A 25,967-nucleotide genomic window follows, 5' to 3' on the forward strand; every position below is an offset into this window, starting at 1 on the left:
CTACAGTAGAGGTACGGTTAGTGTTATAACTACAATAGAGGTACGGTTAGGGTTATATACAGTAGAGGTACGGTTAGGGTTATAACTACAGTAGAGGTACGGTTAGTGTTATAACTACAGTAGATGTATGGTTAGTGTTATAACTACAGTAGAGGTATGGTTTGGGTTATAACTACAGTAGAGGTATGGTTAGGGTTATAACTACAGTAGAGGTATGGTTAGGGTTATAACTACAGTAGAGGTATGGTTAGGGCTATAACTACAGTAGAGGTATGGTTAGGGTTATAACTACAGTAGAGGTATGGTTAGGGTTATAACTACAGTAGAGGTATGGTTAGTGTTATAACTACAGCAGAGGTATGGTTAGTGTTATAACTACAGTAGAGGTATGGTTAGGGTTATAACTACAGTAGAGGTATGGTTAGGGTTATAAATACAGTAGAGGTATGGTTAGTGTTATAAATACAGCAGAGGTACGGTTAGGGTTATAACTACAGTAGAGGTATGGTTAGTGTTATAACTACAGTAGAGGTATGGTTAGTGTTATAAATACAGTAGAGGTATGGTTAGTGTTATAACTACAGTAGAGGTATGGTTAGGGTTATAAATACAGCAGAGGTACGGTTAGGGTTATAACTACAGTAGAGGTATGGTTAGTGTTATAACTACAGTAGAGGTATGGTTAGTGTTATAAATACAGCAGAGGTACGGTTAGGGTTATAACTACAGTAGAGGTATGGTTAGGGTTATATACAGTAGAGGTATGGTTAGGGTTATATACAGTAGAGGTACGGTTAGGGTTATAACTACAGTAGAGGTATGGTTAGGGTTATATACAGTAGAGGTACGGTTAGGGTTATATACAGTAGAGGTACGGTTAGGGTTATAACTACAGTAGAGGTATGGTTAGGGTTATAACTACAGTAGAGGTATGGTTAGGGTTATATACAGTAGAGGTATGGTTAGGGTTATAAATACAGCAGAGGTACGGTTAGTGTTATAACTACAGTAGAGGTATGGTTAGGGTTGTAACTACAGTAGAGGTATGGTTAGTGTTATAACTACAGTAGAGGTATGGTTAGGGTTATATACAGTAGAGGTATGGTTAGTGTTATAAATACAGTAGAGGTATGGTTAGTGTTATAAATACAGTAGAGGTATGGTTAGTGTTATAACTACAGTAGAGGTATGGTTAGGGTTATAACTACAGTAGAGGTATGGTTAGTGTTATAAATACAGTAGAGGTACGGTTAGTGTTATAAATACAGTAGAGGTATGGTTAGTGTTATAAATACAGTAGAGGTATGGTTAGTGTTATAAATACAGTAGAGGTATGGTTAGTGTTGTAATACAGTAGAGGTATGGTTAGTGTTATAACTACAGTAGAGGTATGGTTAGTGTTATAACTACAGTAGAGGTATGGTTAGTGTTATAAATACAGTAGAGGTACGGTTAGTGTTATAAATACAGTAGAGGTATACCTACAGTAGAGGTATAGTTAGGGTTATATACAGTAGAGGTATGGTTAGGGTTATATACAGTAGAGGTATGGTTAGGGTTATAAATACAGCAGAGGTACGGTTAGTGTTATAACTACAGTAGAGGTATGGTTAGGGTTATAACTACAGTAGAGGTATGGTTAGGGTTATAACTACAGTAGAGGTATAGTTAGTGTTATAACTACAGTAGAGGTATGGTTAGTGTTATAACTACAGTAGAGGTATGGTTAGGGTTATAACTACAGTAGAGGTATGGTTAGTGTTATAACTACAGTAGAGGTATGGTTAGTGTTATAACTACAGTAGAGGTATGGTTAGGGTTATAACTACAGTAGAGGTATGGTTAGGGTTATAACTACAGTAGAGGTATGGTTAGTGTTATAACTACAGTAGAGGTATGGTTAGTGTTATAACTACAGTAGAGGTATGGTTAGGGTTATAACTACAGTAGAGGTATGGTTAGGGTTATAACTAAAGTAGAGGTATGGTTAGTGTTATAACTACAGCAGAGGTATGGTTAGTGTCATAACTACAGTAGAGGTATGGTTAGTGTTATAACTACAGTAGAGGTACGGTTAGGGTTATATACAGTAGAGGTACGGTTAGGGTTATAACTACAGTAGAGGTACGGTTAGTGTTATAACTACAGTAGATGTATGGTTAGTGTTATAACTACAGTAGAGGTATGGTTTGGGTTATAACTACAGTAGAGGTATGGTTAGGGTTATAACTACAGTAGAGGTATGGTTAGGGTTATAACTACAGTAGAGGTATGGTTAGGGCTATAACTACAGTAGAGGTATGGTTAGGGCTATAACTACAGTAGAGGTATGGTTAGGGTTATAACTACAGTAGAGGTATGGTTAGGGTTATAACTACAGTAGAGGTATGGTTAGTGTTATAACTACAGCAGAGGTATGGTTAGTGTTATAACTACAGTAGAGGTATGGTTAGGGTTATAACTACAGTAGAGGTATGGTTAGTGTTACAACTACAGTAGAGGTATGGTTAGTGTTATAACTACAGTAGAGGTATGGTTAGTGTTATAACTACAGTAGAGGTACGGTTAGTGTTATAACTACAGTAGATGTATGGTTAGTGTTATAACTACAGTAGAGGTATGGTTAGTGTTATAACTACAGTAGATGTATGGTTAGGGTTATAACTACAGTAGAGGTATGGTTAGTGTTATAACTACAGTAGATGTATGGTTAGTGTTATAACTACAGTAGAGGTATGGTTAGTGTCATAACTACAGTAGAGGTATGGTTAGGGTTATAACTACAGCAGAGGTATGGTTTGTGTTATAACTACAGTAGATGTATGGTTAGTGTTATAACTACAGTAGAGGAGGTATGGTTAGGGTTATAACTACAGTAGAGGTATGGTTAGTGTTATAACTACAGTAGATGTATGGTTAGTGCTATAACTGGATTATGGTTATAACTTCAGTAGCTGTACCTGACATAAGGGGTTGTCCTGTCATGCCCATGGGAGCCATGCCCAGGTTGTTCATAGCTGTGGCCCAGGCGTTGGGGTCTGACATAGGCATTGTCATTGGGCTGGAGTCCATGGACAAGCTATGAATCCCTTCTGCAAAAGAGAGCGAGAGTCAGTCAGAATATGGTACAATCAGATATGGTCTCAAATCTTTTTGTCTGCTTTGTTCGATTTCCTCACATTTCCTATTTAATATCTTCTATAAACCTGTGAGGCGTTACAAAGGAAAGGAAATAGAGTATTTACTCATGTCTGGCAAATACAGAGAGGTATACTTCATCTTTGTGCTCTCAGAGTGGCGAGAGAGAGGCCATCGGTACAGTGACACACCCTTTTAATTGTATTCAGAGGTTCAATCTTCCTCCTAGCTGAACCTCTGACCTCTACTAAGAGAGCCTCCTGATGATGCTGCTTCTCCTCCCTGACCGACACCACACACTCTCAGAAGGAACAAGAGGACTAACACCATACACACAGACACACACACACAGTTACACTCCCAAGGACACACTCCTTTGACAGAATCTACCCAATAAAACGCCAGTGAGAGAGAAAAGCTGGTTTATGTTTGACTGTCACAGTAAATAACAATAATTATCCAGCAAACACAAAACATTACGGTAATAATAAAAACTGAAATCCAGACACTGAAGGGAATTTATAAGGCATTAGGGCTTCTGAAACTAAATCATCTCTGGCCAACTGCTACCAACACACATCTATTCATACAGCCCACGGCGGTCTGGTTTTCTGCCAAGTGTAACGTCTTACACAGTGACGCAAACACATACAGATCCCTCTAGTAAAAGGCTCAAAGTAAACAGATCACGAAATTCAACGACCACCGTTTTCTGACAAACCAAACAATTTCACAACCCTAAATGGGCTTTCTTTCTCTACTTTATTTGACCTCCCACTCCGACGGACGGGTAAAGTGTGACGGCTGGCTGTGGGACTAAACTGCTCTTCTGCCTCATGGTGCCAAAATAAACAGTGGGTGCTAATGAGGAGGAGGGCTGAAGACAACACTTCAGACTTCAAAAGGTCCACTGTGCCTTCTAACACTGATGCAGTGTGTGTGTGTGTGTGTGTGTGTGTGTGTGTGTGTGTGTGTGTGTGCGTGTGTGTGTGTGTGTGTGTGTGTGTGTGTGTGTGTGTGTGTACCATGTGTGTGCCCTGTCCAATCACTTGAGTAGCGAACTGATTGTTCCGAGGCAGCTGATGTGCAGGTAAAATACAGGACTAATGCTGATACCTCTGTCTGGTATAATAAAGGACTAATGCTGATACTTCTGTCTGGTATAATAAAGGACTAATGATGATACCTCTGTCTGGTATAATAAAGGACTAATGCTGATACTTCTGTCTGGTATAATAAAGGACTAATGCTGATACCTCTGTCTGGTATAATAAAGGACTAATGCTGATACCTCTGTCTGGTATAATAAAGGACTAATGCTGATACCTCTGTCTGGTATAATAAAAGGACTAATGATGTTACCTCTGTCTGGTATAATAAAGGACTAATGCTGATACTTCTGTCTGGTATAATAAAGGACTAATGCTGATACCTCTGTCTGGTATAATAAAGGACTAATGCTGATACCTCTGTCTGGTATAATAAAGGACTAATGCTGATACCTCTGTCTGGTATAATAAAGGACAAATGATGTTACCTCTGTCTGGTATAATAAAGGACTAACGCTGATACCTCTGTTTGGTATAATAAAGGACTTTGTCTGGTATAATAAAGGACTTTGTCTGGTATAATAAAGGACTAATGCTGATACCTCTGTCTGGTATAATAAAGGACTAATGCTGATACCTCTGTCTGGTATAATAAAGGACTAATGCTGATACCTCTGTCTGGTATAATAAAAGGACTAATGATGTTACCTCTGTCTGGTATAATAAAGGACTAATGCTGATACTTCTGTCTGGTATAATAAAGGACTAATGCTGATACCTCTGTCTGGTATAATAAAGGACTAATGCTGATACCTCTGTCTGGTATAATAAAGGACTAATGCTGATACCTCTGTCTGGTATAATAAAGGACAAATGATGTTACCTCTGTCTGGTATAATAAAGGACTAACGCTGATACCTCTGTTTGGTATAATAAAGGACTTTGTCTGGTATAATAAAGGACTTTGTCTGGTATAATAAAGGACTTTGTCTGGTATAATAAAGGACTAATGATGTTACCTTTGTCTGGTATAATAAAGGACTAATGATGTTACCTCTGTTTGGTTATAATAAAGGACTAATGATGTTACCTTTGTCTGGTATAATTAAGGACTAATGATGTTACCTTTGTCTGGTATAATAAAGGACTAATGATGACACCTCTGTCTGGTATAATAAAGGACTAATGCTGATACCTCTGTCTGGTATAATAAAGGACTAACGCTGATACCTTTGTCTGGTATAATAAAGGACTAATGATGTTACCTCTCTCTGGTATAATAAAGGACTAATGATGATACCTCTGTCTGGTATAATAAAGGACTAACGCTGATACCTTTGTCTGGTATAATAAAGGACTAATGATGTTACCTATGTCTGGTATAATAAAGGACTAATGATGTTACCTCTCTCTGGTATAATAAAGGACTAATGATGATACCTCTGTCTGGTATAATAAAGGACTAATGATGATACCTCTGTCTGGTATAATAAAGGACTAATGATGATACCTCTGTCTGGTATAATAAAGGACTAATGATGATACCTCTGTCTGGTATAATAAAGGACTAATGATGATACCTCTGTCTGGTATAATAAAGGACTAATGATGATACCTCTGTCTGGTATAATAAAGGACTAATGATGATACCTCTGTCTGGTATAATAAAGGACTAATGATGATACCTCTGTCTGGTATAATAAAGGACTAATGATGATACCTCTGTCTGGTATAATAAAGGACTAATGATGTTACCTCTCTCTGGTATAATAAAGGACTAATGATGATACCTCTGTCTGGTATAATAAAGGACTAATGATGATACCTCTGTCTGGTATAATAAAGGACTAATGATGATACCTCTGTCTGGTATAATAAAGGACTAATGATGATACCTCTGTCTGGTATAATAAAGGACTAATGATGTTACCTCTCTCTGGTATAATAAAGGACTAATGATGATACCTCTGTCTGGTATAATAAACGACTAACGCTGATACCTTTGTCTGGTATAATAAAGGACTAATGCTGATACCTCTGTCTGGTATAATAAAGGACTAACGCTGATACCTTTGTCTGGTATAATAAAGGACTAATGATGTTACCTATGTCTGGTATAATAAAGGACTAATGATGATACCTCTGTCTGGTATAATAAAGGACAAACACTGATACCTCTGTCTAGTATAATAAAGGACTAATGATGTTACCTTTGTCTGGTATAATAAAGGACTAACGCTGATACCTCTGTCTGGTATAATACAGGACTAACGCTGATACCTCTGTCTGGTATAATAAAGGACTAATGATGTTACCTCTGTCTGGTATAATAAAGGACTAATGATGTTACCTCTGTCTGGTATAATAAAGGACTAATGATGTTACCTCTGTCTGGTATAATAAAGGACTAATGATGTTACCTTTGTCTGGTATAATAAAGGACAAATTATGTTACCTCTCTCTGGTATAATAAAGGACTAATGATGATACCTCTGTCTGGTATAACAAAGGATTAACGCTGATACCTCTGTCTGGTATAAAAAGGACTAATGATTTTACCTTTGTCTGGTATAATAAAGGACAAATTATGTTACCTCTCTCTGTGTCAGGTTTTGGACTAGATGTCCCCATTGCACCTTTTTTGAACCTTTTGCTTTTTCCTTGCTCTTTTATTGTTTGCACCTGTGTGTCGTTCCCTTGTTAGTATTTAAACCCTGTGTGTTCCTCAGTTCTTTGCTCAGTGTTTGTATGTTAGCACCCAGCCCCAGCCCAAGCCTTTTTGTGTGAAACATATAGTTCTCTTATTGGATTTTCCAGAGGTTCTCTGGTTTAGTTCTTGTATATTTTTGAGTAGTCTTTTGAGGTTTGTTTTTCCCTGCTGTTTTTACCACTTTGTGGAGTTTCTTTGTATTTTGGAGGATATCCATTTTGTGCCTCTTGGCTTTATTTTGGACGTGGTGGATTTATATTCTTTGCCTGAAGATCTTGTCCTTTTATTAAATCATTATCTCTAGTACTGCTGAGTCTGCCTCATCTTCTGGGTTCTGCCAACTATTAGTGACTTTCTCTCACCGGGTCCTGACACTCTGGTATAATAAAGGACTAATGATGATACCTCTGTCTGGTATAACAAAGGATTAACGCTGATACCTCTGTCTGGTATAATAAAGGACAAATTATGTTACCTCTCTCTGGTATAATAAAGGACTAGTGATGTTACCTCTGTCTGGTATAACAAAGAATTAACGCTGATACCTCTGTCTGGTATAATAAAGGACTAATGATGTTACCTTTGTCTGGTATAATAAAGGACAAATTATGTTACCTCTCTCTGGTATAATAAAGGACAAATGATGTTACCTCTGTCTGGCATAATAAAGTCTTTACGTTATCCAAATTCATTGATTCCTCATCTAGTCCATTCTATGCACCTGAGTTCAACTTCACCACGTCACACACAGGGTCTCTCCAGTCTGTTCTTTGCTAGCTCCCTCCCTTCCTCCCTAGGCACTGACCTCTGGGATTTAGGTCTTTACAGAGTGACCTTGAGGACAGAGGTCTGGCATGGTTCCCTCAGCTCTCTTTTACTTGATCACATCCACACAGAGCCGAGGGAGTGTGTCTGAATAGCAAACAGCAGTGGAAAGATCAACACTAGCACACACGCATGCTGGCCCAACCAGAAGAAACTTCAGCCAGTGAAAATACACATCTGTCATCACGAGAAGCACTGAATATAAATATGTCTAAGACTGAACCTGTTCTACCATTTAACAAAAGAAATTCAATGCCTAAAGTTTGTCAGGGATTGATTCAATGTGTAACCTCTATTTCAACATTTAACTGGTCAAAGAGGTAGATCAAAATCAATCTGGATTAAATTGTAATAAAATTGGGTTACTATGCTTAGTCTGGAGCTATAGTGTGGGCTATGCTATGAAAACTTGGCTGCAATCTGATTAGTGAGGAATTGTTCTAAACAATCGATAATTTTGCTGTTTAATTATAGCCATTATTGATTTAATAGAATCAATTAACACTGAGCCCTTGATCGATCTGATTCTGTTTTAGTTTAAAAAAGCCCAAAAATTCACCAGAGCTGCAAAAAAACAAGTTTTCATTTGAAAATAATTGAAGTGACAAATCTCTACCTGGACCCCCACCGTGCCAAAGTAATGGCATAAGAAACACTGCCACAGGCCTGATCTCAGACTTACTTGCCTATGAGCTGCAGTAAAGGTTTTTGAACTGCAGTAAAGGCTCCCCCAGGGTGCTGATGGGAAATGTATCAGTTTTAAGGCCCATTGGCTGGAGGCCTCCGAGCAGGCCAAGAGAAGCTCAGGGACATTTAGTTTACAAAGGACAACGTCTTAACAGCTAACAGGCCAATTACAGCCTCTAACACAGAAAGGTCTCCTGGAACACTATCATGGTCATATACCCCCAGAATAGTGAAGGAAGACTGTACTCAGGACTAACTGAGCCAGCCAGCCAGCCAGCCAGCCAGCCAGCCAGCCAGCCAGCCAGCCAGCCAGCCAGCCAGCCAGCCAGCCAGCCAGACAGACAGACAGACAGACAGACAGACAGACAGACAGAAGTAGGGATTTAGAGAGAAGTAGAGATTGAGAGAGGGAGAGAGAAGTAGAAAGAGAGAGGGAGAGAGAAGTAGAGAGAGAGAGTAGATATTGAGAGATGGAGAGAGAAGTAGAGATTGAGAGGGAGAGAAGTAGAGAGAGAGGGAGAGAGAAGAAGATAGAGAGAGGGAAAGAAGTAGACAGAGAAGGCGAGAGAGAGAAGTAGAGATTGGGAGAGAGGGAGAACTAATGGCAAATTGCAGACATTTTCTATCGCAATCTGGACCATCCAAATAAAGAAAATTAGGTCTAATGATAGTTTGTCAGAAAAGTGTAATGCCTGGTAAGAAATAATTAGGGGTTTAATCAACATAAAATTATCAAATAGCCTATAAATGTGTCCTTGTTGAACAGAAAATTGGTGGGTGAAATGGTGCAGAATCTAATTAATTTCCACTGCACGTATCTACATCAAATGTCTCTGATTTCCTTTGAATATTGATCGTGGGGCCTTAGACTCACAGCATGATCATAATATAGGAGGCGAATGCCATTGTCATTAAAAAACAATCCACAGAGTAGTGATGCCAGTCCAGCCTTACGCATGAAAAACACTCACCGCGCAGAATAAAATGCATACATCGCAAAATAGCTTTCTTGGAGTGGATGGATGCTTGTTTGACCTTAATCTAGTGGATGCAGATCTGTGTTCAGCTCTGTTCTTCTGTTCGTGTGTCAGCGGGGATTCCTTCCACCTGAATCCAAGATCAGCACAACTAGATGAACACTAAAAAGTGGAGAGTATTGATTCCAAGTAAGGAATAGGATACATTACTGTGTGCATCCACATCCACCTAAAGACATGTGTGTGCGTGTTTATGTTTAATGATGTATGAGTGGCCTCCTCTTCCCTCCTTTCATCTATTAATAATGAACACATCTCAGAGCACCTCTCAGAGAGAGCTCAGAGTGGGGTGGAGATAACAGATCTGTTCATTTAGGATGAGGGCCACTGAAAGGAGAGTTCAGACAGAAGTAGCTGATAGAAGCAGCCTGAAGACACAGATCTCTCTGCACCCGGCGATTCCTCAGCCTAATCCTGCCAAGCTTTCAGAGGGGAATGGTCGGCCTCATCTCCTTCATCAGAGGTCTCCCCTATCTCTCTTCCTCATCAAACTACAGGCCCTACTGTTACAGTAGCTCCAACCCTCCGATAGGTTTGGAAGACAGGCTAGAATAGCATACTTAATCAAATCCAGCTGCAACAATTTGGCTGATAAAAGTAAATATAGTTTTTAACTTCACTAATAGTTTTTCCTCTTTCGCAATAAATATTTGTATCCAAAACATATTTTTATTCACATGTTTTACTTGTTGATTGTTCAGGCACACCAGAGATGATCTTTATCATATACAACATCACTCTGGTGCTACTTGCTTTACCTTTGAGCTGAATGAATCAACCGCACATGTGTTCCCTCCAAACCGGACAAATCATACAGGTCTGAACTCTGATAGCATAATGATATTGACATGAGCAGTGAGCGCATACATCAAAGCCTTGCAACTCCATCTGATTACTGTAGGCTAACAGCCTGATTAGGTAAATTAGCTTCCCTTATAATACTGTATCTTGAATGAGATCACCATTTAGTCTTAAACTAACGGATCCCTTTTGAAGAGCTGTGCGATTAAACTCGGGAAGCAAGGACTGATTCATCACTCAGTGCTTCGGTAGGAGTTGAGCAGTGAAATGCCATCTATTCAGAACAATGTGGAACAACATTGGCTTCATCAGAGTGCTTTGCAATGACATTATACAATGGAGAGGAAGCACTACTCTCTAATGTGGTCTTAGTGTTTACGTTTTGTCCAGTGTGTCTTTCTTGACATTCTCTACCGCTCATAGGTGAGTGTTTCTTACATGTGTATCACTCTCTCAAATCCTTCACTTTAATAGGGGAGATCAGATCTGTTTGGAGAATGATGACACTTGGAGAAGAGCTGGGCTGAGTTATCTGGGGAAGTGCAGCTAATGAAAGACACCACATTAAAGCACCCGGGCTTGACTTCATCTTTTAGAACTTCACCTTGAAGATGAAGAGAAAAAAAAACACCTCAGCCACATAGACTGTGATTTTTGTCTTTGACGTATTTTTGCTGAGGACTTCCAGGAAGGAGTGTTTTTTGATAAACAACCTCTGTTTCTATAGTCAATTCAGGATCCATTTTTAGACGAACGGAGCAGGAGCCCAATTGTTTTTACAGGCAACATACCATGCCGACGGAACTCTATCCACTGTGCTGGCCTTTGCCGGATGTCGGAGCAGACGCTTCTACTAACCCCGGCCTGCTAACTTTAAACGCAGTGTCTCCCCCGTGCTAGCGTAGTAACGACTACCCCGCGGCTTCCCTGTTCCATCTATTGCTGTGCACTGCACTGGACCCTATGATCACTTGGCTACATAGCTGATGCCTGCTGGACTGTTCATTAATCACGGTACTCCATTTAGTTTATATATTTTTTTATCTGTCGGCCCCAGCCTCGAACTCAGGCCCTGTGTGTAGTTAACCAACCCTCTCTGCCCATTCATCGCCATTTTACCTGTTGTTGTTGTCTTAGCCGTTGTAGTCTTAGCTAACTCTCCCAATAAACACTTGTGATTGCTTTATGCCTCGCTTTATGTCTCTCTCAAATGTCTAATGTCAATATGCCTTGAATACTGTTGTTTAGGATAGTAATCATTGTTTTGGTTTACTGCGGAGCCCCTAGTCCCACTCAACATGCCTCAGATACCTCCTTTGTCCCACCTCCCACACATGCGGTGACCTCACCCAGCATAACTAACGCGTCCAGAGACGCATCCTCTCTTATCATCACTCAGTGCCTGGGTTGACCTCCACTGTACCTGCACCCCACCATACCCCTGTCAGTACATTATGCCCTGAATCTATTCTACCACGCCCAGAAATCTGCTCCTTTTATTCTATGTCCCCAATGCACTAGACGACCATTTTTGATAGCCTTAGGCCGAACCCTCATCCTACTCCACCTCTGTTTCTCTGGTGATGTGGAGGTTATCCCAGGCCCTGCGTGTCCCCAGGCACTCTCATTTGTTGACTTCTATAACCAAAAAAGCCTTGGTTTCATGCATGTTAACATCAGAAGCCTCCTCCCTAAGTTTGTTTTACTCACTGCTTAAGCACACTCCGCCAACCCTGATGTCCTTGCCGTGTCTGAATCCTGGCTTAGGAAGGCCACCAAAAATTCAGAGATTTCCATACCCAACTACACCATTGTCCGTCAAGATAGAACTGTCAAAGGGGGAGGAGTTGCAATCTACTCCAGAGATAGCCTACAATTTTCTGTCATACTTTCCAGGTTTATGCCCAAACACATTGAGCTTCTAATTTAAAAAATGTATCTCTCCAGAAATATGTCTCTCACTGTTTGCCACCTGTTATAGACCCCCCTCAGCTCCCAGCTGTGCCCGGGACACCATATGTGAATTTATTGCTCCCATCTATCTTCAGGGTTTGTTCTGTTAGGTGACCTAAACTGGGATATGCTTAACACCCCGGCAGTCCTACAATCTATGCCCTCAATATCACACAAATTATCAAGGAACCCACCAGGTACGCTCCCTAAAACACTTCTACGAGCAGGCCTATCTGATCGACCTGGCACGGGTATCCTGGAAGAAAATTGACCTCATCCCGTCAGTCAAGGATGCCTGGTTGTTCTTCAAAAGTAATTTCCTCACCTTCTTAAATAAGCATGCCCTTTTCAAAAAATGTAGACATAAGAACAGATATAGCAATTGGTTCACTCCAGACCTGACTGCCCCCGACCAGCACAAAAACATCCTGTGGCGGACTGCACTAGCATATTCCCCGCGATATGCAACTTTTCAGGGAAGTCAGGAACCAATACACATAGTCAGTCAAGAAAGAAAGACTAGCTTTTTCAAACAGAATTTGCATCCTGTAGCTCTAACTCCAAAAGTTTTGGGACACTGTAAAGTCCATGGAGAATAAGAGCACCTCCTCCCAGCTGCCCACTGCACTGTCACCACCGATAAATCCACGATAATCGAGAATTTCAACAAGCATTTCTCTACGGCTGGCCATGCTTTCCTCCTGGCTACCCCAACCCCGGCAAACAGCTCCGCACCCCCCGCAGCTACTTGCCCAAGCCTCCTCCAGCTTCTCCTTCACCCAAATCCAGATAGCAGATGTGCTGAAAGAGCTGCAAAACCTGGACCTGTACAAATCAGCTGGGCTAGACAATCTGGACCCTCTCTTTCAAAAATGATCCACCGCAATTGTTGCAACCCCTATTACTAGTCTGTTCAACCTCTTTCGTATTGTCCGAGATCCCTAAAGATTGGAAAGCTGCCGCGGTCATCCCCCTCTACAAACGGGTGACACTCTAGACCCAAACTGTTATAGACCTATATCCATCGTGCCCTGCCTTTCTAAAGTCTTCGAAAGCCAAGTTAATAAACAGATCACTGACCATTTCGAATCTCACCGTACCTTCTCTGCTGTGCAATCCGGTTCCCGAGCTGGTCACGGGTGCACCTCAGCCACGCTCAAGGTACTAAGCGATATCATAACCACCGTCAATAAAAGACTGTTCAGCCGTCCTCATCAACCTGGCCAAGGCTTTCGACTTTGTCAATCACCGTATTCTTATCGGCAGACTGAACAGCCTTGGTTTCTCAAATGACTGCCTCGCCTGGTTCACCAACTACTTATCAGACAGAGTTCAGTGTGTCAAATCAGTGGGCCTGTTGTCAGGACCTCTGGCAGTCTCTATGGGGTACCACAGGGTTCAATTCTCGGGCCGACTCTTTTCTCTGTAGATATCAACGATGTCGCTCTTGCTGCGGGTGATTCCTTGATCCACCTCTACGCAGACGACACCATTCTGTAAACATCTGGCCCTTCTTTGTACACTAACCTCCAAATGAGCTTCAATGCCATACAACACTCCTTCCGTGGCCTCCAACTGCTCTTAAATGCTAGTAAAAAAACAAATGCATGCTTTTCAACCGTTCGCTGCCCGCACCCACCCCCCCAACTAGCATCACTACTCTGGATGGTTCTGACTTAGAATATGTGGACAACTACAAATACCTAGGTGTCTGGCTAGACTGTAAACTCTCCTTCCAGACACATATTAAACATCTCCAATCCAAAATTAAATCTAGAATCCTATTTCGCAACAAAGCCTCCTTCCCTCGTAAAACTGACTATCCTACTGATCCTCAACTTCGGCGATGTCATTTACAAAATAGCTTCCAAAACTCTACTCAGTAAACTGGATGCAGTCTATCACAGTGCTATCCGTTTTGTCACCAAAGCCCCTTACACCACCCACCACTGCGACCTGTATGCTCTCGTTGGCTGGCCCTCGCTACATATTCGTCGCCAGACCCACTGGCTCCAGGTAATCTATAAATCTATGCTAGGTAAAGCTCCGCCTTATCTCAGCTCACTGGTCACGATAACAACACCCACCCGTAGCACGTGCTGCAGCAGGTATATCTCACTGGTCATCCCCAAAGCCAACACCTCCTTTGGCCGCCTTTCCTTCCAGTTCTCTGCTGCCAATGGCTGTAACGAATTGCAAAAATCGCTGAAGCTGGAGACTTATAGTTCCCTCACTAACTTTAAACATCAGCTATCTGAGCAGCTAACCAATCGCAGCTGTTCATAGCCCATCTGTAAATAGCCCACCCAATCTACCTACCTCATCCCTATATTGTTTTTGCGTACTTTTCTGCTCTTTTGCACACCAGTATTTCTACTTGCACATCATCATCTGTTAATCTATCACCAATTTTCCTCTCCTCCACTCTCTTCTCCTCCACTCTTTACAGTACAGAGAAGAGAGGCAAGCTAGGTTCAAGCTAGGCACATTACATATACCTGACAATTAAGGCACACAGGGGGAATGGAGCGAGAGGGGAATGGAAAGCATACTGAGCCCTAGCTTAGTAAACCTTAATGGAAGAGTGGGTCTCAAAATACAGTAGGCATCAAGTAATACCAGTAATCTCATTTTGTAACACACTAATGGATTCTGAACAGACCTGACAAATACGCCACACATAATTTCATTATTTTGAGGGGAAATGGGTGGTGAAATGACGAGCATATTGGTAGTTAGTGGAGAGAACCCCCACCGAAAAAAGTAATTGAAGAAGTTTGTTGCGATTTCATAATTAAAGTGAATGATTTAACTTCTACTTGCACACAACCCCGGATCCGGGAGCACCCCCATCAGTAAAAAAGCTGACTAGCATAGCCTAGCATAGCGTCACAAGTAAATACTAGCATCTAAATATCATTAAATCACAAGTCCAAGAAACCAGATGAAAGATACACATCTTGTGAATCCAGCCATCATGTTGTTTTACAGGGAAGACACAATATGTATTTCTATTAGCTAACCACGATAGCAAAAGACACAACTTTTTTTCCCCACCATTTTTTTCCTGCATAGGTAGCTATCACAATTTCGACCAAATAAAGATATAAATAGTCACTAACCAAGAAACAACTTCATCAGATGACAGTCTGATAACATATTTATTGTATAGCATATGTTTTGTTAGAAAAATGTGCACATTTCAGGTATAAATCATAGTTTTACATTGCAGCCACCATCACAACTCTCACCAAAGCAACTAGAATAACTACAGAGAGCAACGTGAATTACCTAAATACTCATCATAAAACATTTCTGAAAAATACACAGCGTACAGCAAATGAAAGACAAAGATCTTGTGAATCCAGCCGATATTTCAGATTTTTTAAGTGTTTTACAGCGAAAACACAATATAGCATTATATTAGCTTACTACAATAGCCAACCACACAACAGCATTGATTCAAGCCAACAATAGCGATAACGAATAAACCAGCAAAAGATACAAATTTTTTCACTAACCTTCTCAAACTTCTTCAGATGACAGTCCTATAACATCATATTACACAATACATATAGAGTTTGTTCGAAAATGTGCATATTTAGCGGCACAAATCGTGGTTATACAATATGAATAGTAGCCAAAATGCAAACAAAATGTCGGGAGAAATCTTGGGAGAGGCACTTAATCTAATCATTAACTAATCATAAACTTGACGAAAAAATACAGGTTGGACAGCAAATGAAAGATACATTAGTTCTTAATGCAACCGCTGTGTTAGATTTTTAAAATTAACGTTACTACAACATACAGCGTGCGTTAACCTGTTGGGGATGGGGGCGCTGTTGAGACTATTTATGCTAATTGGGTAATTTTTGAAACGGCTTCCCACAAAATCCTTGATCGTACAATATGCATATTATTATTATTATTGGATAGAAAACAGTCTATAGTTTCTATAGGAGTTGAAATTTTGTCTCTAAGTGGAACAGAGCCCATTCTACAGCAATTTCCCTGACATGGATTCAGATTTCAGAAATGTTGGCCACTGTTCTGAAGTCAGTTAAAACGGCACTGATATTGCTATGACTATACGGACACTTCTTACGTCTTCCCCTGGATGCCTTTACGTGATGACGATTCCAATGGGGTCGATTGCGCGTTCACAGGCCCTATAAATCAAAAAACCCTGTAGCTAGCAAGTCTTTCCTTGCTGCGTAACGCGCGTGCTGGACACCGACCCGCTCCTGTTCCAAGCGTTAGTTTAGCCTGTTATATTTCTCCGGTCATCTTTTCACTCGTTATAGGAGTTAAAAACATCATAAGGTAGTTAATTTAAAGCGTTTTATAGCAATTTATATCCGTTTAGTGCGATTTTGGGACATTTATTTTTGCAACGATGTGAATAGTTGGGCACGCTTTTCAGTTCATCCCGAACGCAGTTGGCATTTCTACATGGCAAGAGGACAGCTTTCCACCAAAAGACGATTGCTCCCAAGAAAGGATCCTTTGCCCAAGATACTGATGGAAGAACAGCTCAAGGTAGGACATTTTTATTATGATAAATCGTGTTTCTGTCGAAACATTTTAGTGGCTTAGGACGCCATGTTTTTTGACGTAGCTTCGCTTGGCGCAAACTGTATTGAAAAGTAAGGATAAATTAAAAAATGTTATTCCGCAATTGTATTAAGAATTAAATTGTCTATCAATCCCTGTCCACCCTATATTTTTTAGTCACGTTTATGAGTATTTATGTATAAGAGTAGATCACTGTCTAAGTGGCGCAAGGACTTTTTCTGACCAGCTTGTCTACATTTCACATTGTCTAACCATGATTTTGGTGGCTAAATATAAACATTTTCGATCAAACTCTATATGGAATGTGTAATATGATGTTACAGGAGTGTCATCGGAAGAATTCTGAGAAGGTTAGTGAAAAAATTAATATCTTTTGGCGATGTTGACTTTTATCGCTCACTTTGGCTAGAATCAATGCTGGGCTGCTATGTGCTATGTGCTATGCTAATATAACGATTTATTGTGTTTTCGCTGTAAGACACTTAGAAAATCTGAAATATTGTCTGTATTCACAGGATCTGTGTCTTTCGATTCGTGTATGCTGTGTATTTTTACGAAATGTTTGATGATTAGTAAGTAGGTAAACACGTTGCTCTAAGTAGTTTTTCTATTCCATTTGTGACGGTGGGTGCAATTGTAACCTATGCCATCTACCTGAAATATGCACTTTTTTCTAACAAAACCTATCCCATACCATAAATATGTTATCAGACTGTCATCTAATGAGTTTTTTTGTTGGTTAGGGGCTATAAATATCTTAGTTTAGCCGAATTGGTGATGGCTACTGGTGTTGGTGGACAAATAAAAGATGGTGGATTATGCTAATGTGTTTTTAGGTAATAGATGTACATCTTTACATATTGTGTCTTCCCTGTAAAACATTTTAAAAATCGGACAAGTTGACTGGATTCACAAGATCTGTGTCTTTCATTAGCTGTATTGGACTTTAATGTGTGAAAGTTAAATATTTTAAAAAAATAATTTTTTTGAATTTCGCGGCACTGGTTTTTCAGTGGGGGGGGGGGGGGGGTGTGCCGCTAGCGCCACGCTGATCCTAGACAGGTTAACTTCTTGAGAATACAGGGGGTGCTGTTTTCGCATTAGCATAATTTCCTCTACAGATTAAACTGCCTCTTATTCAATTATTGCTCTTACTATATGCATATAATTAATACCATTGGATAGAAAACAATCTATAGTTTCTAAAACCGTTTAAATTTTGTCTCTAAGTGAAACAGAAGTCATTTGACAGCACTTTCCCTGACCAAGAAGAAGAATGCAAGATGTGTATGCTCGCTTCAACGCTCTGCCTATATATGGTCACGCCACCTATGACCCGAAACGCACTTCATTCGTCTTCCTCTGGGTGTCAAGAGGACGTCAGAGGAGAAATTTTTTGTTTATCTTGTACTGACGTGAAATAAGACCTATTTCTTTGGCGTGACCGACAACTTCCGGTTCTCTGAATCGCGCGATTTGTAGGTGTGATTGTCTTCTGTTTTGCTGCCGTTACGGATGAAAACTATCTCCGTCTCGAAGTTTGTTTGATACATGTGACCATATCATCTTAATGTATGTTTTTTCAATATAGTTTAATCAGATTATTTGAATTTTTTCGGGAGTTTTGCCGTGTTCCGTTCTGTGACTTTTTTTCTTTGGCCAGTCGACCAGTACATATGCTAAATGAAGAGGGAAAGTTGCCATTATGAATGGATTGAACGACTCATCAGGACTAAGGACACCTTGATCAACATTCTGATGAAAGATCAGCAATAGTAAGACCCAATTTACGATGTTATTTCATATATCTGTCGTGCATGTGAACTGGTCGGGGGCGCCCAGCTGGTTCTGGCTGGCGTGGCTATGCTAATTTAGCGCTACATTTTGTTTTCGCTATAAAACATTTAATAAATCAGAAATATTGTTTGGATTCACCAGATGTTGGGCTTTCAATATCTGTACGCTGTGTATTTTTTCTGAAATGTTTTAAGACAAGTAATTAGTTATATGACGTTGGTCTCTGTAATTGTTCTGGCTGCGTCGGCACTATTTCAGATTGCAGCTGCAATGTAGAACTGTGATTTATACCTGAAAAATTCACATTTTTCAAAAAAAAACTATGCTATACCATAAATATGTTATCAGACTGTCATCTTATGAACTTATTTCTTGGTTAGTGGCTATATATATTTTTATTTAGTCGAATTAGTGATAGCTACTGACGCAGGAAAAAACTGTTGGAGTAAAAAAAATTGTGTCTTTTGCTAACGTGTTTAGCTAATAGATTTACATATTGTGTCTTCCCTGTAAAACATTATAAAAATCTGAAATGGTGGCTTTATTCACAGGATCTGTATCTTTCATTAGGTGTCTTGGACTTGTGATTTAATGATATTTAGATGCTACTATTTAATTGTGACGCTATGCTAGCGATGCTAATCAGTGTGGGGGGGGTGGGGGGTGCTCCCGGACCCGGGGTAGGTGCTCGGTAGAGGTTAAAGCGAGACCGCACCGAAATTAATGGCGGAACAGCAGTTTTACATTTTTCAACAGAACAACGAATTAACATCATAAATACTTCTTACTTTTTGATGAGCTCCCATCAGAATCTTGGGCAAGTTGTCGTTTGTCCAGAGGAATCGTTGCTCGGTTGTAGATTGTCGCCTTCAACTTTGGAATTAGCAGTAAACATTAGCCATGTGGCGAAGACGTGTCCAACTCACCATAACGCAGCAGAAATAAAATACCGAAAATCACAATATACTGATATAAACTGATATAACTCGGTTTAAAATAACAACATTATGATGTCTTTAACACCTATATCGAATAAAATCAGATCCAGATATATCTAACTCCTATAACGAGAGCTTTTCAGAACGCAATCCTGAGGTCTGTCTTGCGTCATGGCGAATGTTGAAAAGGCTGGACCCCCGGTTCCAAGCCCATTTATATAGCCTCAGATCTGCCTAGCAGCTCCATTCCAATTCTCATTGCTTGCTGACATCCAGGGGAAGGCGTATGCAGTGCATGTCGACCAATAGAATACATGCAAATTAATAAACCGACCCTGGAACAGATTGCCTGATTTCAGATTTCTCACTTGCTGACAGGAAGATTGCTCCAACTCGAGTTCTGTATTACTCACAGATATAATTCAAACGGTTTTAGAAACTAGAGAGTGTTTTCTATCCAATAGTAATAATAATATGCATATTGTACGAGCAAGAATTGAGTACAAGGCAGTTTAATTTGGGAACTCATTTTTTACAAAGTGAAAACAGCACCCCCTATTGAGAAAAGGTTTTAAGGGGAAAATGCAGATGGGAAGCACAAACTTAGATGCATCATTAAACATTACAAATTCAGGGGTTGCTTGCATTCATGTGCGCTAATGTATTAAGACTTCAAGCCTCAAAGCTGGAGCAGAAACGCCATGACAGAGAATTTAGAGGAACATTCAATTAAATCAAATCGGGCAGTTCAAACACACAGGCCTACATACATTCAACTGATTCAAACGGTTCATCCATTATGCACTGTGTCAGAAGACTACAGTGAGGAGGAGAATTGATGGATTCATTAGAGCCATGCGATGTACGTAGCCAATTGAATCCACATTCATCTCTCCTGCATAGCAACTTTAACCTGCCAGCCACAACAAGCTTATAATAACCAAAACAAACCGGCCAGTCATAACACACCTATAATAGTTAAAACACATCTAGGCCTATATAATGAAAATACAGTATTAAAGCCTTTGATGGTATGTGCAAAAGTTTGCCAGTCTTAACAAGAGAGAGCAGATTTACCACAGAGAATCCACACTGCTACTTAGTCTTCAAATCAAATTAAATTGTATTGGTCACATGCGCCAAATACAACAGCAGGAGACTTTAGAGCGAAATTATTACTTACAAGCCCGTTCCCAACAACACAGAGTTAAAAATTAATACAAGTATTTGCTAAATAAAAAGGGAAATAGAAACACAATAAAAAACAATAATGAGGGTATATATAAGGAGTACCAGTACTGAGTCAATGTGCAGGGGTACGAAGTAGTTGAGGTAATTGAGGTAATACAGTATGTACATGTGTCAAGACTTCCGCCGAAGTTGGCTCCCCTGCCTGTTCGGGTGGTGCTCGGCGGTCGTCGTCACCGTCCTACTAGCCGCCACCGATCCTTTTTTCGTTTGTCTGTTTGTTTTGTCTTATTAGTTTCACCTGTGTTTCTGTTGTTTTCGGTTAATGAGCTTCCCTATATTTAGTAGGTAGACCCGCCCTTGTTTTGTGCGGGATTGTCTTTATTTTGTTACGTGTGCGCATTGTAGGCTGAGGTGTATTTTCTTTCTTACACTTGACACCCTGTGGTTTTTGGGTTGTCACGTTATATGTCCGCGCCCTGTATTTGTTGGGCTTATATTTTGTGTGTGCCTTATTAAAGAGCACTATACCCCCAGTGGAACTCTCTCTGCGCCTGATTCCTGCACCCACCTAGTCCCGCGTAACAACATGTTGTTAGGGGTAAAAGTGACTAGGCAATCAGGATGTATAATGAACAGAGTAGCAGAAGCGTATGTGAGGTGCGAAAGTGTGTATATGTGGGAGTGTGTGAGTGTGTGTGGTGTCAATTTTCATGTGTCTGTGTGTTTTGTGTGTGTGAGCGTATGTAGTGTGTGTGTGTGCTGGAGTGTCAGTGTAGTATGTGTGAGTGTGTGGCTAGAGTATAGTGAGTTTGCAGCCAGTGCAAGGGAGTCACAGTGCAAAACAATTAAGATAAATAAGTAATCAAGGGGGTCAATGTAAATTGTCTGGGTAGCCATTTGATTAACTGTTCAGCAGTCTTACGGCTTGGGGGTAGAATCTGTTCAGGAGCCTTTTGGTCCCGGACTTGGCGCTCCGGTACTGCTTTCCGTGCAGTAGCAGAGAGAACAGTCTATGACTTGGGTGGCTGGAGTCTGACAATTTTTAGGGCCTTCCTCTGACACCGCCTGGTATAGAGGTCTTGTATGTCTTATCACTCTGACGGATCCAGAGTGTCTGAAAATGCATTAACTAGCTGACCTTCAGTTGGGTCATTGAGAGAGAGATAGTGGGAGATAAATAGCTTTGAACAGGCTCCTGGAGGTAACTGTAATTAGTGCTGTGGTTGTCATTACCTCCATAGATCACTGGATCTACATTTACATCAATAAAACTATCACACATTAACGTCAATAAAGACGTCACTTCCGCAACAGCTCAGGGGCCACTTATTAGAGGACAGGGTCATTTGTGATGTTCTAAAACACCCACACCTTTTACCCACTCCTCATCATCTCGTGCAATTTATTAATGAGTTATGATGCACTAGTACCCAATAATTTCCCCCAGTGGGTGCATTTTATCCTCTGTCCTTCTGTCTCCTCAGGGAGTAGGGAGGAGAGTAAAGACTCTCTGTTGAGACCGTCACATGGTCAGGGTAACTAACTCTCGGCGGAATAGAGAGTCTTCAAAGAGACAAGCATACACTGAATAATTGATAAAGTGTCACTTCTTTTCAGTCCTTTATCTCCCTATCCCTTAGTCCGGCTCCATATTTGAAAGAACAACATGCATGCATGGATTGACAGACACAAACGCGCACGTGCACAGGGCACACACGTGCACAGAACCAGAAAGACATACACACATGAAGATAGATATGAGGGAACCTTGTCTCTATCTTTGATGTGTCTATCTCGGCTCCCTGGATCTGAATCAACACTGACAGATGACTGTGGTTAATTGTTCATTCATGTACAAATGAAAAGGGTATAGGCTGAGCTGATAGTTCCCTCTTAGATACTGGAGCAGTTTGCTCTCCTGCCTCTGGTTCTCTTTGCTCGCTCTCCCCCACATAAACTGTCATTAATCAAAACAGCTTCGTTAACAAAACCTAATTACAAAACAAAGGAGATGCTTTGAAAAGGGAATGCCTGGCCGTTAAACTTCAAGGTCTTGCCTGTGATCTGTTTGAAACACTGGAAAATTTGGAATAAAACCAATGATTAGAACCTGAGGTAGAAATACTTCATCTCATCTATGACAGCAAACATTTAGGGCCTAGTACCACCTACCATGTAGGGATCATCAGCTAATAGGCCTATATATTATGAGTTTCCTGAATATGGGCCTTACTTCTCTCAATTAAATGCTCAATACATTTTAAAGCAAGGCTCCACCACCATGTTGTCGACATTTGGCTTCCGTTGGCAATGCTCGCCACTCCTAAATGTGCAGAGCACCTCCATGTCAACAAAGTGGGTTTCATTTCCTTGTTTCGCGCATGAAGGATTACCACAGCAAATTGAGGCAGATATCAAGGCATTAGCGTGTTACCACTTCAAATCCCATTGAGAGCAAACAACGATCTCGTGTGAACTCTCATTATTAACGCTAGGTGTCTCAATCATTTCAGGAGGGTGTCTTTCAATAAAGTGTATTAAACAGAAAGATAGGGTCTTCATCAAAACCATTAAATAGGCAAGTCAAACATGAACTTCACACAGAATAAATATGAAGGTTTCTTTATTGAGCTGAAAGGGGATTAAATGACTTATAAAGTGCTAGTTTTTTTGCTGTTTGCATACATGTGTAGCTAGATTAGTGCAGTGCAGCCTATGTTTGCTCAGTGCATATAGAGCAGTATAGACTTTCCGAGAGAAGCCAGCTTTTTCCTCATGTTTCTGTGGGAAACCGTCTGCAGTGGAAGGCTATACCACCCTTTACAAACCTTGGCCAAAATCTATCAAGAACTCAAAAGAGGGCTGAACGCATGTTTTTAACAAACATGCGACTCCTAAGAGTGGCAGCCCTGAAAGCCTGAGAAAACACTCCTCCACACTGCCAGTTTCCATATCCTCTAAATTATTTATTCCGTTGACGGCCTAGGAACAGTGGGTTAACGGCCTTGTTCAGGGGCAGAACGACAGATTTGTACGTTGTTGGCTCAGGGATTTGATCTTGCAACCTTTCGATTATTAGTCAAACGCTCTAACCACTAGGCTACGCTGCCACCCCGCTATGCTGCCGAGTGATAGAGCTAAATGTGCACAATTGTTTTGCATGGACCACTCGAAAATGTGTAGTTCTGGCTATGCTCTTCAAGAAGTGATGATATTACAGCCAAATAGTTATCATTTATTAAAAAATCCCTTGAAAACGGCACACCGTTGTCAATGGTTTTAGCGGAGCTGGGGGTCTCCTTTGCCCCCCCCCCCACCCCCCCCACCCCAGCAGGCAACGTGAATGCTCTGACGTTTTACTGATAACGACCTATACAATTAGTAGAGGGGTTATGTCATGAACCCTCAAAGTTCCAGAATGGGCTGAACATGGCAGCCATATTGCTCAGGGAGAAATCCAAAGCAGTCTAATTGGAATGAATGGCAGATTTTAGTTATGCAGAAAAATAATAGGCATGTGATATATCAGAAGTTGTCTAATATAATGAATGTGACCCTAAACTGTTGTAATATAATTATAAATACAGTTTACACTCCTGTCCTGTCCTGTCACGTGGCCCTCTTTGGGTATAGCGAGCCCCCCCCCCCTTCCTCTCTCTCTCTCTCTCACAACCTCTCTCTTCCTCCTACACCCAGGCTCTGTTATTGCAGGTCATAAATTCCTAGAGGAGTCTCTCTCCTCATGGCCAGGCAGTATAGAGAGAGAATGTTTCACAGTAGAACAAAGGAATTTCGTATATATCACAGAACTTGAGAACTGAACAATGTCCATGTTTTGGAGAATGTGTACACGGTCGGTGGAGAATCCAGCTACGACCGGTCCATTTTGTTTATTGTTTGTATGAGAGACAATACAGCCACATTACCATAAACTGTTTACTCTCCGTTGTGAGGCTTGCATCTACTTGTTGTATAAAAGAAATGAGGAAAGATGAAACGATTTGTGAAATTATATAATGTGATTTTAAACTGTTTAATGAAGGAGAGTCAAATTCCCTTTGGAGTTTAACTAAGTCATATGCCCGCCCCATCAGCACACTAAGGTTGTAATGGTTGTTGAAACTCTGAGACTGTCGATTCCGACAGAATAAGAGCAAATCTTTGATAATAGTCTGCAGCTAGAAGTTATGTCGACCTGAAATGCGAAGACCGACAACCACCGAAACATCTGTCTACAAGAAATTTTTTGAATGTTACTTTGAAGTATCCATTCTAACCACGGAGACTTCATGGGAGCAGAGTCGACCAGATTAACTTTCCAACAGAAAGACGGACGATTCCAACAGAGATCACGACGACACACATAGCATAAATCTATATTGATTGCAATTATTCCCGAATGAGTGAGCGTTCATGTGCAAAGGATTAGCATTTCAATCAATATAATTATCAATTATAATTAGTGACTTTTGTCTTTCACACCCTTCTCAGTCCACACCCACTTCCCTTTGTCTACCAAGTCGCCATATCAGTTTAGCCCACTAGGGAACATCACCTTTCATTTCATTGTAACTATATCTGCTGTTTGTTTGTTTATGCATTTCTGTGATTATTTAGTTAGTTAGTAAATAAATGAGTAAGACAATTGATGTATGGATGATTCATAGTAAAGGCTGGGTTCGTGCAGATAACCAACAATTTACGACGTTTGGAATGAGACGAACGTGAGGTAAAGAATAATTCATTAATTAGAAGACTAATTGATCAGATATTAACTTATAGAGTATGGTATAGAGTATAGAGTATTAACTTAAAATTATAACTTTGTAATCTGAAGATTTTCCTTGGTGCCCCGACTTCCTAGTTAATTACATTTACATGATTAGTTTAATCACGTAATAATAATTACAGAGAATTGATTTGATAAAATAACAGTCTTCCATTTAATGATGCCAAAGACACGACACTCCCTCCACTACTACTGCCTTTCTGAACTGCCTCAACACATCAGATATTACTAACGACACTGTCAGCTGAGGAAGACCATTGCCAAGTCAAGACCTGCCACCACCAGATCCCTACATTTGTTTTTGTTCCGTCTTTGAGATTCTCTTTGTAATGAAAAGCCCTATATAAAATAAATATATTGGAAAGCTATGAGTGCGATTATATGATACAATACCAGTACTTGTTGCATTTCCAACTTGTCTAGGTCCTATCATCAACTGATGTCAGCCAGTGGTATGGCTGTGGACTGACTGCA

The 25,967-nt window shown here is 40.5% G+C and overlaps 1 protein-coding gene across 2 annotated transcripts in view; it reads right to left on the reverse strand.

Annotated features, from left to right (window-relative positions):
• LOC129828035 (ecto-NOX disulfide-thiol exchanger 2-like) overlaps positions 1-25,967 on the reverse strand; it is a 226,361-nt gene that overhangs the window by 85,522 nt on the left and 114,872 nt on the right. Inside the window, exon 3 of one of the 2 annotated variants that reach the window (XM_055889449.1) lies at positions 2,961-3,092. The exons of the other annotated variant lie outside the window; for it this stretch is intronic. Within the exon in view, the coding sequence (XP_055745424.1) occupies positions 2,961-3,092 (132 nt within the window). The remainder of the gene's footprint in view (positions 1-2,960; positions 3,093-25,967) is intronic. 2 annotated transcript variants of the gene reach the window in all.

This window comes from Salvelinus fontinalis, chromosome 29 (genome assembly GCF_029448725.1).
Source record: "Salvelinus fontinalis isolate EN_2023a chromosome 29, ASM2944872v1, whole genome shotgun sequence".
NCBI classification, from domain to species: Eukaryota; Metazoa; Chordata; class Actinopteri; order Salmoniformes; family Salmonidae; genus Salvelinus; species Salvelinus fontinalis.